General features: G+C 40.6%; 1 protein-coding gene across 22 annotated transcripts in view; it reads left to right on the plus strand.

Annotated features, from left to right (window-relative positions):
* The window catches only part of TRIP12 (thyroid hormone receptor interactor 12), a 142420-nt gene that overhangs the window by 114778 nt on the left and 14990 nt on the right, over positions 1–12652 (plus strand). For 16 of the 22 annotated variants that reach the window (XM_023740066.1, XM_023740072.1, XM_023740073.1 and 13 more), the window contains 8 exons: positions 2087–2259; positions 2668–2741; positions 2823–3022; positions 3455–3582; positions 4911–5062; positions 5756–5898; positions 7544–7700; positions 9025–9123. In XM_023740066.1, the coding sequence (XP_023595834.1) occupies positions 2087–2259; positions 2668–2741; positions 2823–3022; positions 3455–3582; positions 4911–5062; positions 5756–5898; positions 7544–7700; positions 9025–9123 (1126 nt within the window). The remainder of the gene's footprint in view (positions 1–2086; positions 2260–2667; positions 2742–2822; positions 3023–3454; positions 3583–4910; positions 5063–5755; positions 5899–7543; positions 7701–9024; positions 9124–12652) is intronic. The other 6 variants (XM_023740071.1, XM_023740078.1, XM_023740079.1 and 3 more) reach the window with 1 other exon arrangement.

Raw genomic sequence — 12652 nt, forward strand, 5'->3', positions numbered from 1 at the left:
AAGCTTGCAAGCGGCCATCTAAGATGCATCAATTGGTCCCAACCACCTGGAGTACAGGAGAATGAAGAACACCAAAGACACAAGGGAAGTATTAGCCCAAGAGACAGAAAGGGCCACATAAACCAGAGACTTCATCAGCCTGAGACCAGAAGATCTAGATGGTGCCCGGCTACCACTGACCGCGCTGACAGGGAACACAACAGAGAGTCCGTGATGGAGCAGGAGAAAGGTGGGGTTTAGAACTCAAATTCTAGCAGGAAGACCAGACTTAATGGTCTGACTGAGACTGGAGGAACCTCAGAAAGCATGGCCCCCGGATTCTCTTATCAGCCCAGAACTAAAACAATTTCCAAGGCCAACTCTTCCGACAGGGATTAAACTGGACTGTGGGACATAAAGTGATACTCGTGAGGAATGTGCCTCTTAGCTCAAGTAGATACAAAAGACCAAAGGGGCAGCTTCTGTCTGGAGATGAGATAGGAAGGCAGAGAGGGTTAGTCGCTGGTTGAATGGACATGGGGAATCGGGTGGAAAGGAGGAGTGTGCTGTCACAGTACGGCGTGAGCAATTAGGGTCACATAACAATGTATGTATTTGTATGGGAGACTAACTTGAAATGTAAACTTCATTTAAACTACAACAATTAAAAAAAAAAGTTTCTCTCTTTAATTAGAAAAAAAAGAATTCTGTGGATATGGATAATAAAATGATTATTTAAAGTTGTGTGCAATAATGGGATTACACATTTGAATTTGTACTCTCGTGGTTTTTAACAAGCGTTTATTTTGATGTTAGACTATTCTAATAAAAACTTATATTGTTTTCAATAATATAGTAGTTTTACAGGACGCGTGAAATGCTACTGAAAGAATTAATTGTAAAAGTTTATTGTTGTATTTTATGGAACATTATAAGCTTCATGGAGTATTTTGGCTAGAAGCCTAGAAAATAAGAACCAAAATCTGAAGTATTTTAAGAGATTTAAGTTTTTGATTGAATTAAAACTATATGCATTAGTGAACAGATAAAGGAATCATAGTATTGACTAGGTTTTTTTTTCCAGCTTTGAAATTTAATGTGTAGTGTGGTATTCAGTTTTGTTTATTACACTATCCTATTAGAAGTCCTGTTTTCTGGAACATCTCAGGAATTAAGGGGAAATTTTCATTTCTGCTACACTTATGCTTGAGAAAACTATGAAGGTTTTCATTTTTGTCTAAATTTATATAAAATACTTACGTTTATATATGTGTGTCAGTATAATGGAGTATTCTTTCCCATACCCCCGTTTGCGTTCTTTGTGGAACCTTCTAGATAACCACGTTTTAAGCTTACCTATGTATGACTTGCGGAGCCCTGGTGGGGCAGTGGTTAAGAGCTACAGCTACTAACCAAAAAGGTTGGCAGTTTGAATCCACCAGCTGCTCCTTGGAAACTCTGTGGGGAAGTTCTGCTCTGTCCTGTAGGATTACTATGAGTTGGAATCAACTTGACGGCAGTGGGTTATATATGACTCTAGACAGACCTTCTCAGAAATGAGCAATTAAATATCATTACCAGATTTAGACTGCTGTAGGTTTAAACTGCTTCAGTCAAGAGTATGTAACAAAGTAAATTTTAGTTTTTGAAGTAATTTTGTAGCTGAAATCATTGAAAGCAAAAAAGAGATTTTTGTTTGTTTTTAAATAGGTAGAATTTAGTAGGAAAGGGCAAATTATTGGAGTAGTGAGTATGCTCAAGTGATTGAGGAACCTTTGTTCCAGAGAAAACAATTAAATCTACATGGTGAGGTGTTTCTGCTCACATGGAATCATGGTGGGACAGTGCTTGAATGTTGACTTAGTGTTTTCATATGCATGCGTACACACCCATCCTTGGTTTCTTATTTATTGCATTTTTTTATTGTTAACTTTTACTAAAAAACTTGAATTGCTGGCTTTCCATTTGTGTAACTGGTAAGTGCATACTTTTGCGTCTTCAGAAAATGCTAAGTTTGTATTGTTTATATTAGCTTGCTTTTATTTGAATTAATGTATATTGATTGTGGCAATAATAGAATAACTTTTTTTTCACAAATTATCTTGAGCTTTTCTCTCAACAGAGGATCGCAAGCTTTAAAATTTTTCAACACACATCAGTTAAAATGCCAACTACAAAGACACCCAGACTGTGCAAATGTGAAGCAGTGGAAGGGTGGGCCTGTCAAGATTGACCCTCTGGCTTTGGTACAAGCTATCGAGAGATATCTTGTCGTTAGAGGTATTTTCCATGTATAGTCTTTGTGTTCTTATTTATGTATTTGGGTTGAAATTAATATTAAGATACACACACACACAGCTCCAGTATTTCCTGCTCAGTTAATGCTGTTTCTGCTAAATCTGGAGTGCAAGGACTTGTGCTGCTTTCATTTATTTCCTGTCTAGCACATAGACAGGTATTAAACTTACTAGGATTTGACTGCTTGCTTGAGTGATGAATTCATTTATCTTTTTGGGATATAGTAGAAATGACATTTTGTGTTTGACAGTTTTCTTATGTCTTTCTGCTTCATGGATCAGAATGTAATGTGTCTACATTTTTGTAAGAATACGCTAGTTTAACCAGTATACCCAGGCTTTTCTTTTATCTAAAATTGCTAGGATTTTAACAGCCGTTTTGGCTCTTTAGGCTATGGCAGAGTAAGAGAAGATGATGAAGACAGCGATGATGATGGATCAGATGAGGAAATAGACGAGTCTCTGGTAAGGTGCTGTTCCCACCATGTTGTAATATATAAAGTTCAGGGCCTGTAGCTTAAACGCCTTTTGTTTCGCTTTATTCAGGCTGCTCAGTTCTTGAATTCAGGAAACGTAAGACACAGGCTACAGTTCTACATCGGAGAACATTTGCTCCCGTATAACATGACTGTGTATCAGGCAGTCCGGCAGTTCAGCATACAGGCTGAAGATGAGAGAGAGTCCACGGATGATGAAAGCAATCCCCTGGGAAGAGCTGGGATTTGGACGAAGACACATACGATATGGCAAGTCTGAAAATGATTTCTTTTGGTTTTTGATGAACTTTGATACTGTTCATAGGTTTAAGACAAAAATATCATCCACAAGATGATCCACAGGTAATAAGCTTGGCGTTTCTGAGCTGTTGAAGGTATTTGGATGCAGTTTCCTGCATTGTTTTGTGAGTGTCTGCTACTTACATTTGAAGAGAGCCTTTCTTCCCAAAACCGCCCCTGGAGTGAGTCGCTCAGGTGGCCCCCTCTAGGAAGGTGGTCTTTAGGTGGCGCATTCTAGGAAGCAGTGCCATTGGTAATTCTCCAGATAGGCACCAAAGACGAGAGAGGGTAGACCCCAGAGCTCTGTTAATAACTGGTGTCTGTGGCTTGCGTTTTGGCTTTGTAGAATAATCTGCAGTTTTCAAATCTACTTATGGTTTATGTACTTTTCTCTCCTATTAGGTACAAACCTGTGAGAGAGGATGAAGAAAGTAATAAAGATTGTGTTGGTGGTAAAAGAGGAAGGGCCCAAACAGCTCCAACAAAAACGTCCCCTAGAAATGCAAAAAAGCACGATGAGCTCTGGCACGGTAAGTTGCTACATGAACAGGCAAACAGATTACCGTTGTGGGCCAGCAGTCTTCCTGTCTTTATGTTTTTAAAGGAATGATCCATATCTGGCAGTAAAATCTTCGAATGTAATGTATAAAAATGAAGTTACTACAAACTGAGCCTTTGACTTTAATGTCTAGAAAATGAAAAACAAGTACCTACAAAACCAATTTTCAAAGAAAATTGGGGAAAATGATCTTTTTCCAGTTCTTCCATGTTTTCATGAAGAGTGAAACAAATTTCATTAGTAGAAGGCATTCACTGTAGAAGAGACTACAGGTAGGGGCTGAAAGTAGACTTAAAGTTGGGCTTTAATTTTATTATCATTCATTATAATTGTGTAATATAACAATTACAGAAAGAATAAAAAGTGATGCCAGGTAGTGTAATGACTGTAGAATGGAGCAGTCACCTCCCAATGGGCTTATTTCCCTTTGTAGTACTTTCAGTCTAATTTTGCTCCTTTCCTGCCTCCTGCTCCCTGCCTTTTTTTTTAATGGATGGTAGTACTGCCTTAGAGTTAGATTACATTATCATTCCATGGCAGCCACTGCCTATCACAGTGATTTCCAAAGACTGGTATCAGACGATGAAATTTTCTCCTCATCCACAGAATAAGGGCATCGGTGCATTTTTTTTTTTCATAAAGCTAAGTTCATTCTATTTAAACGGCTGTATTTTGTGATTGTCATTGTTACGTTGTTGGTGTTAAAAAATGCCCTTTCATGTGTGAAGTGATGGTGCTGTGGTTTTTAATTCTTTTGCTTGGTAAAAGTAAATGGCAATTGTTTCAATCCCTCAGACTTTTTAAAAACGCTGTTACTTAGTGGAATCTAAGAACAAAGGAATTGCAGATCCGTCTTGAAAACTATGGCAGCCTATCCAGTCCTAAGCCTTGAGTTAGATAACTAAAATCTCTTAGCTCAGATTTATAACTTTGACAGTATTTGTCCACCTTGCATGGCTGTTTTAAGCTGGATCTTAACAATGAATTAAATTTAAACATTTTATCTTTATTCCCCGCTCTGGCCATTTTATTGTTATCTATTGTTTCTGATACAAAGGAGAAATGCAAATTAATCAGTGGGAAGGGAAAGTGAAAGTTTTGTACGCGTGGATGTTTTTACAAGCATATGAGCTAAAAAGGAAAAAGCTATGTCCACGCTATCTGTATCCTGTTAATAAAATATCAAGCGTGAAATCTGACAACGTCTGATCACGACGTTAGGGATGATAAAGGGCACTGGCCCCACTGGCTTAGCCTTTCTAACTCGGATCAAAACTTACTCTCACCTTTCCCCTCTAGATGGAGTGTGCCCGTCAGTATCAAATCCTTTAGAAGTGTACCTCATACCCACAGCACCTGAAAATATAACCTTTGAAGACCCGTCTTTAGATGTGATCCTCCTTTTACGAGTTTTACACGCTGTCAGTCGATACTGGTATTACTTGTATGACGTGAGTAACGGTGCCTATTTATGAAGTTTTCCGTGGTCTGTTGTTCACAACGTGTTAGCTCATGGTTTCTCTGTTCAGTGATAGATGGATTTCGTGTGGCACTAGAAACAGTGATTCAGCTGAGCCCAGGGATCTGCGCCCAGTGAAACACAGTGGGCTCATCAGTGGGAACAGCTCTCCCACTTCTTTTCTTGGCTTACATTCTTGGATTAGTTCTCTTGGCAGGCAGACTTGTAAAAACATACCCGAGCTATACATTGATTAAATTAAGCTACAGTGTGAAAATTGAATGTGGATTTATTATAGTTAAAATTCTTTAGATACATTTAACAAAAGTTCATTTGTCTAAGTTGTGTATCAAGTAAAAAATTGCATGGAAGTTGAATGCTGCCTTGATATTTTTGTAACGTAAGGAAGAGTGCAGGAGTTGGCCTTGCATAAAATGTCAGCTGCCACATCAGTGAATGAGCCAGTGCCAGTGGCCTGCGGGTGGGTGGGTGGGGGTGGCATTTAGATATTGTAGAAATTTTACAAGTTTGGATTGGGCTGCATCAATGAGAAGATGATGTATTGGCTAGAAAGCAGCAGATGAAATCAAGGTGCTCTGCATACAAAGCTGGTGATGAAGAGAGTAAGTAGAATCTTAATGTTGTATTACACGTAGATAACATTATTTTTTTTAACATTTTACAGAATGCAATGTGCAAGGAGATTATTCCAACTAGTGAATTTATTAACAGTAAATTGACAGCAAAGGCAAACAGGCAGCTTCAAGATCCTTTAGTAATCATGACAGGAAACATCCCAACGTGGCTTACTGAGCTCGGGAAAACCTGGTAAGATGCTCACTTCTGTAATGGTGACCTTGGGAGTACTATCATTGTGTTGGTCTGTACGTATTTTGTTATAAAAGCATAGTGTTCAGTGAACCTATTCAGATGTTTAGTAGTATCATTGTATTTAATCAACGCTTGCTTAATAGTGTAGTGTTAGCATCCCAACAGACTAGGCACGTGGGGCTGGAGCTAGATCTGCTTGATGATGTGCTTGTACATCGATGGAATATGCAAGTACACAAGGATATTTGAGAAGGATCTGATCTTCTCCCACTCTAAAACTGGATTCCAGAAGTGTAGATGGTCCATTACCTGTGCCTGTCTGGGTCCAGGCCTACATTCTCAGAAACTTGAGAGTTGTGCTAATTAATAAAAACAGTGGTCACTAGCCATGTGAGGCTATGTAAATTAATTAAAATTAAACAGAATAAAAAATCCAGTTTTACTGTCACACTAGCCACATCCTCACATGACTGCACATGGGATGGAATAGTTATAGAACATTCAAATCATTCCTGGAAGTTCTCTTGGCAGTGCTGCGTCAAGAACTGTCAAAATCATGCATCAAGAGGCAGTAGGACTATTTTGGTGTAGGGTTCATTCTTTGGAAATCAGTAGCAGCCTTTTGGCTGTTCTGATTGACTTGGATGTGACACAGCTGGGAGGGAAATCATGAACAGCAAAGCCATTCCTCGTGTGTCTGCAGCACAGGCACTGGCATCTCAGTGAAGTGGTGGCCGCATTCTTTTTTTTTTTACTTAGCCCTCACTAGTCATGTTATAAGGAGCCCTAGTGGCACAGTAGTTAAGCACTTGGCTGTCAACTCAAGGTCAGTGATTTGAACCTACCAGCTGCTCTGCAGGAGAAAAGCCCTGGCAGTCTTCTCCTATAGAGATTATAGTCTAGAAAAACACCCTGTGGGGACAGTTCTACTCTGTCCTGTAGCGTCACTGTGAGTTGGAATCGACTTGACACACAGCAACAGTCATGTTCCGAGAGGCATTGGTGTTCAGTAGTAGAAGTCTCACATTCCACGCGGGAGACGTGGGTTCCATTCCCAGCCAGTGCACCTCATGCACAACCAGTACCTCGCTTGTCGGAGGCTTGGCATGTTGCTGTGATGTTGAATAGGTGTCAGCAGATCTTCCAGACTAGGAAGAAAAGCCTGGTGATCTATTCCAGAAATCTGAAAATGCTGTAGATCACAACAGACTGATCTACAGCCATCACAAGGATGGCAGAGGACCAGGCAGTGTTTCATTCTGTTGTGTATATTCAGGTCTCCATGAGTTAGAGGCCAGCTTGACTGCTGCTAATGACAACAACATGTTATGCTTCCTAAAGGTCCTGAGGTAAATTAAAGATTGTCTGGAGGAGACTTAATTTAGATGTAGGATTTTAGTGGTTGAATTGCAGATTTTACAGTGGAAGTCTACCTAATGCATTATTATTTGATCACTTAGAAATTTCATATAATGATGAAAATTCCTTAGATGTGCCTAGACAACTTCTCTTGGTTATATTGGTAATTAGCATTCTGTATCATATCAAAAATTGCTTCTGATACACGTTTTGGTGTGTGTGTGTTTTTAAATGGTTTCCGATTCTAATCCAGATAATAAATGTATATTGCGTCTTTTTACAGCCCGTTTTTCTTTCCTTTTGACACCCGGCAAATGCTTTTTTACGTAACTGCATTTGATCGGGACCGAGCAATGCAAAGATTACTTGATACCAACCCAGAAATCAACCAGTCCGATTCTCAAGATAGCAGAGTTGCACCTAGATTGGATAGGAAAAAAGTAAGTTTCTCCCTCAAAATATTTAAAGATAAGTCTTAAGCTTGACTTTTCAAAATAATGAGAAAACTAGAAATGGGATGTACCTGTTGGTCTGTCTGCCTGTTGGTTTTAAAGACCTCTTAGTCACAGTCATCTCTTTGCTAATCTTTTCTATCCTCTGTTGTAACCACATTTTCCTGTCACTGTCTTGTAACTGGACTATCCGTGATTCTTCTTTGTCCTCCAATAAGAAATTACCCCCCACCCCAGGTTTCTGCAACAGTTTCTGCAGTTCTCCAGTTTCTCGTTTAGTTGTCAATGCTCTTGTTTCAAGAAAAAGTCTAGTTTTCTCTTACTGCTTCCTTTTCTTTCTGAATTAGGAACTTAAACCATAGCCTTCCTTTTACAATCGATCCCTTACACAGTAGGTAGAATAACTCAGATCCACTTAATTCCCTTAGCAAATCACTCCAGTTAGAAGAGACTGAAACAAGATCTGGGTGTATTTCAGGTCTCTGCACCAGTCAGCCCTAGCATTGTTGACGTCTTTCTGTACTTCTAGTTGTGGCTCCACATCTGTGGCTCTAAGCCACTTCCGTCCAAGACTCTGGCCCCCCCCTTCTGACACAGCACTGCCTTTTACTTAGAGGTTTTTCTGGTCGTCTGCCTCACTTCTTGGCTGAGGATTCTGATTCAAGTCTCTCCTCTCAAAACCTTCATCACCAGAAGTGCCACAAGAGCCATTAGTAATGACGAGGAAAGTGATAAAAAAACATTGTGCTTTAAACAAATAAAGCTATTTCTGTCTTCTCGTTGCCTCATTAGGGTTCCATAAACAATGCCTTTGGCTTTTTTTGGAAACCTGGCAGGACCTTTATCATCCTCATCAATCTCTTGTCAGTAGGTGGCTGTAGCAGTGTTTGTAGGATCTTAGCAAGTAAGGAAGAGCCAGTGCGTTGCTAGATCGCCTGTCTCACCTGCCCCTCCATGTCTGTTTCCCATCACCTTAACTGTAATTGGGCCTGGGGAGATTTCCTGAAGCTGCAGCCCTGAACTGCATTGATGTTGGCAAGGTCACAGAGGTCCTTCTCCAACTTGAATTTCTGAACTTGCCGTGGGTTTGAGATAAGTTAATAATTACACTTAACCTCTAGCTTTCCTTCATGTTTGCCAGGCTGCTGTTGGTGTTTGTAGCAATGCAGCTGCTCCTTAGCCTTTTCTGAAGTACATACTTAAATTAATAAATTTTTAACAATTGATTTGTCGCACTTCAAGAGATGCCACCCGTTTGATAATGCGTAACACCAGAAGAGCGTAGTGTCTCACGTTTTCACTTTCTTTGTAGCGTACTGTGAACAGAGAGGAGCTACTGAAGCAAGCCGAGTCTGTGATGCAGGATCTTGGCAGCTCACGGGCCATGTTAGAAATCCAGTATGAAAATGAGGTGAGCCTATGAGTCTGCAGGTGGTTTTTAGCCTGACTGTGCTCTTGATAAAATGTCATTTAAGTTTCTGGGTCCGATGAAATTCTGAAAGACAACTGGCATATTTAGCTGAAACTAATATTTGCTCTTTTTCTTAAATGATTTTTTTTCTAAGGTTTCCATTTTCTAAAAGTTCAACTGTATAATAAAAGACAGTTTTTTCCTCAAAGAGTAAATGTTTGCATAATCTTTAAGCTGATGAAGTGAAAGGCTGTTTTAAACATCTAATGACTTATATTTGAACTGACTTTTTTTAAAATCAGATTCTTGACGTTATTGCTTACATATAATAAAATGCAGCTTTTTAATTGTACAATTGTAAGAGTTGACTACAGCCATCAGTGTAGATTACACCTCAACATAAAGAAAACAAAAATCCTCACAACTGGACCAGTAAGCAGCATCATGATAAATGGAGAAAAGATTGATGTTGTCAAGGATTTAATTTTACTTGGATCCACAATCAGCGTCCATGGAAGAAGCAGTCAAGAAATAAAACAACATAGTGCATTGGGCAAATCTGTTGCAAAAGATCTCTTTCAAATGTTAAAAAGCAAAGATGTCACCTTGAGGACTAAGGTGCGCCTGACCCAAGCCATGGTATTTTCAGTCCCCTCATATGCACACAAAAGCTGAACAACGAATAAGGAAGATCGAAGAAGAATTGATGCCTTTGAATTACAATGTTGGCAAAGAATATTGAATATACCACGCACTGTCAAAAGAATGAACACATCTGTCTTGGAAGAAGTACAGCCAGAATATTCGTTGGAAGGATGATGAGACTTTGTCTCACATATTTTGGACAGATTATCAGGACGGACTAGTCCCTGGAGAAGGACATCATACTTGGTAAAGTAGAAGGTCAGTGAAAAAGAGGAAGACCCTCAATGAGATGGACTGACACAGTGGCTGCAGCAGTGGGCTCAACATAGCAACGATTGTGAGGTTGGTGCAGGACCAGGCAGTGTTCCCTTCTGTTGCACATGGGGTTGCTGTGAGTCAGAACCAACTGGACAGCACCTAACAGCAGCAGCAACAACCAGAGTTGACAGATGTGTATAGTCTGGAACCACTGGCACAATCAAGATAAAGAACAGGCCCATCACCACAAAAAGTTGCTCAGACCCTTTTGCAGTCAGCATCCTTCCACCATCCCCAGGCCCTGGCAGTCATTGATCTGTGATCTGTTTTCCGTCTCTGTAGTTTTGCTTTTAGAAATAATAGTATTTTGATGAAGAAAACAGACTGATCTAATCTTAGTGATTTCTACTTAGCTTGAGATAATTATGTTAAAAAGAGAAAGAATTAACTGGCTTTATAGCACCATCTGGTGGATATCAGGTGTTACTGCAGGCTTCTCTTTTCTCTGCTTCTCTTCCCTCCCCCTTCTCTAGTGTCTGAGATTCAGTAGAGAACAAAATGCACAAAGTCCCCACCATTACAGAGCTTATTTTTTAGTTTGGGAGACTGATGAACACACACTCATCCACACGTGTGTTAGGTCTTGTGGGGAACAGTGAAGAAAAATTTAAGTTAAAAGGATAGAACGTGAGGGGCAGGGCAGGGTGATCTAAGGTGACATTTGAGCAGAAGCAGGCCATTGCTATCTGGGCAGGAGTATCTCTAATAAAAGAACCGTGAGCCAAAGGCCCCGGGGCAGCATTCCCGGCCTGTTGGAGGATGAGTGTGGCTAGAGCACAGTGAGCAAGGATTGAGTAGTAAGAGATAAGGTCAGTGATGGGGACAGGAGGGCACCACATAGGACATGTCAGCAATGACAAGAACTTGAAATTTTGCTTTGAGTGAGATGGGAAACCTTCAGAACGTGTGGAGCAATGATACGAACTTAAACGTTTTGTAAATCTCACTCTTGCCTCTATGAGAATAGGATGCAGGATGTCAAGAATGCTGGTGGAGAAACCACTCAGGAGGCTCCAGGAGTAGAGCAGATAGGAGATGACGGCAGCGAGGGCGAGCTGGTGGTCAGTTTAGAACCTGTGTTGAAGGTGGGGCTTCCAGAGTTGACTGATGGTTTGGGTGGTGGAGATGGCAAGAGCAGTCCAGGACGGCTCCAAGGTTTTGGTTGGAGCATTCACCCTGGGGTGAAGGGTAATGCCATTTCCTGGGACACAGAATACTAAAGAAAGGGTTGGGGGTCACCGAGAAAAGTGTCGCCAAGTCCAACATGATCGTTATTTTGAAAGTCAGAGTTAAACATTTGGTGGTCTGCACTTAATCTTTTAAGCTGTAGATAATTTATAAAAGTAACTAGTTGTTATTGTAGATGCCATTGAGTCGGTTCCGATTCATAGCAACCCTGTATACGACAGGACGAAACACTGCCCAATCCTGCGCCAGCCCCACATTCGTTGCTGTGTTTGAGCCCATTGTTGCAGCCACTGTGTCAATCCATCTCATTGAGGGTTATCTTCTTTGCTGACCCTCTACTTTATCAAGCATGGTACAACTAAGATAACGGTAAAATATTACCCTTTGTTTACAGATAATCTAAAGTGAAATGTAACTTTCTTGAAAGGACTGTGGTTAGAGTCAGCCTATCAACTGTGATGTGAATTTGTCATGTCTTTGTTTGTGGTCTGAGCTGGGAGGCCCTTGCTAGAACATGAAGGAATACTTCTCTGCTATGAATGTCTTCAGGCCCATGTGTGTAGTGGTTTTTAGTGTAGGCCACACATCACCTTTGGAGCTTGTTTACTGCTGGTGCCCAGGCCTTACACCAAACCCACTAAATCAGGATCTCAGGACATTGTACTGCGTGTACACGGTCACAGAGCTCCCGGGAAATTTGGGTGCACCATCCGGGGTTGAGAACCACTGACATGCCGTGTGAGGCGAAGATGGCCTGGGAGTGCCGGCTGGTGTCAGACCTTTACTTATTCATGTTTGATTCACAAACCTTTATTGAAAGGCTACTGTGTGCCAGTCACTACAGGGAATACATGGGTTAGTAAAGCAGTTGTTCTCCTCAAGTGAGATGTGTAAGCAGGGAATGAAATTGTGGCAAAGTAATGTGATAAGTACCTAAGTAGATGAAATGTGAGTCCTAAAAAAAAAAAAACTGGGGCAGATAGGTTTGTTCAAGGTGGTGACATTCCAGCTGGTTTTAAGGTAACAGTTCACCAAGAGAGAAGAGGGAAAGAGAGCTACACAAGACAACGCCATATTGTTCTCTGAGGCAGGTGATACGGTGACAGCAGTACTCTCATCGGCAGTGTACAAGCTCAGTTAAAATGTTGGGGCCATCCAGAAGGCAGAAGGAGACAAGGAAGGGAACCCAAGGTTGAGTAAGGATATTGTCGATGTGTTGTGAGATTGTTAACCATTGTCATAGGGCAACATGTGTAGTAACTGTTAAATGAAAAACTGTTTTGTTCTGGAAGCCTCCATCTTAAGTGAGAATAGCAGCACAATTGGAAGGGCATAGTCAATGTCACTGAACTGTGTATGTAGAAATTTTTGAAATGGT

This window comes from Trichechus manatus, unplaced genomic scaffold (assembly GCF_000243295.1).
Source record: "Trichechus manatus latirostris isolate Lorelei unplaced genomic scaffold, TriManLat1.0 scaffold00147, whole genome shotgun sequence".
Lineage (NCBI taxonomy): Eukaryota > Metazoa > Chordata > Mammalia > Sirenia > Trichechidae > Trichechus > Trichechus manatus.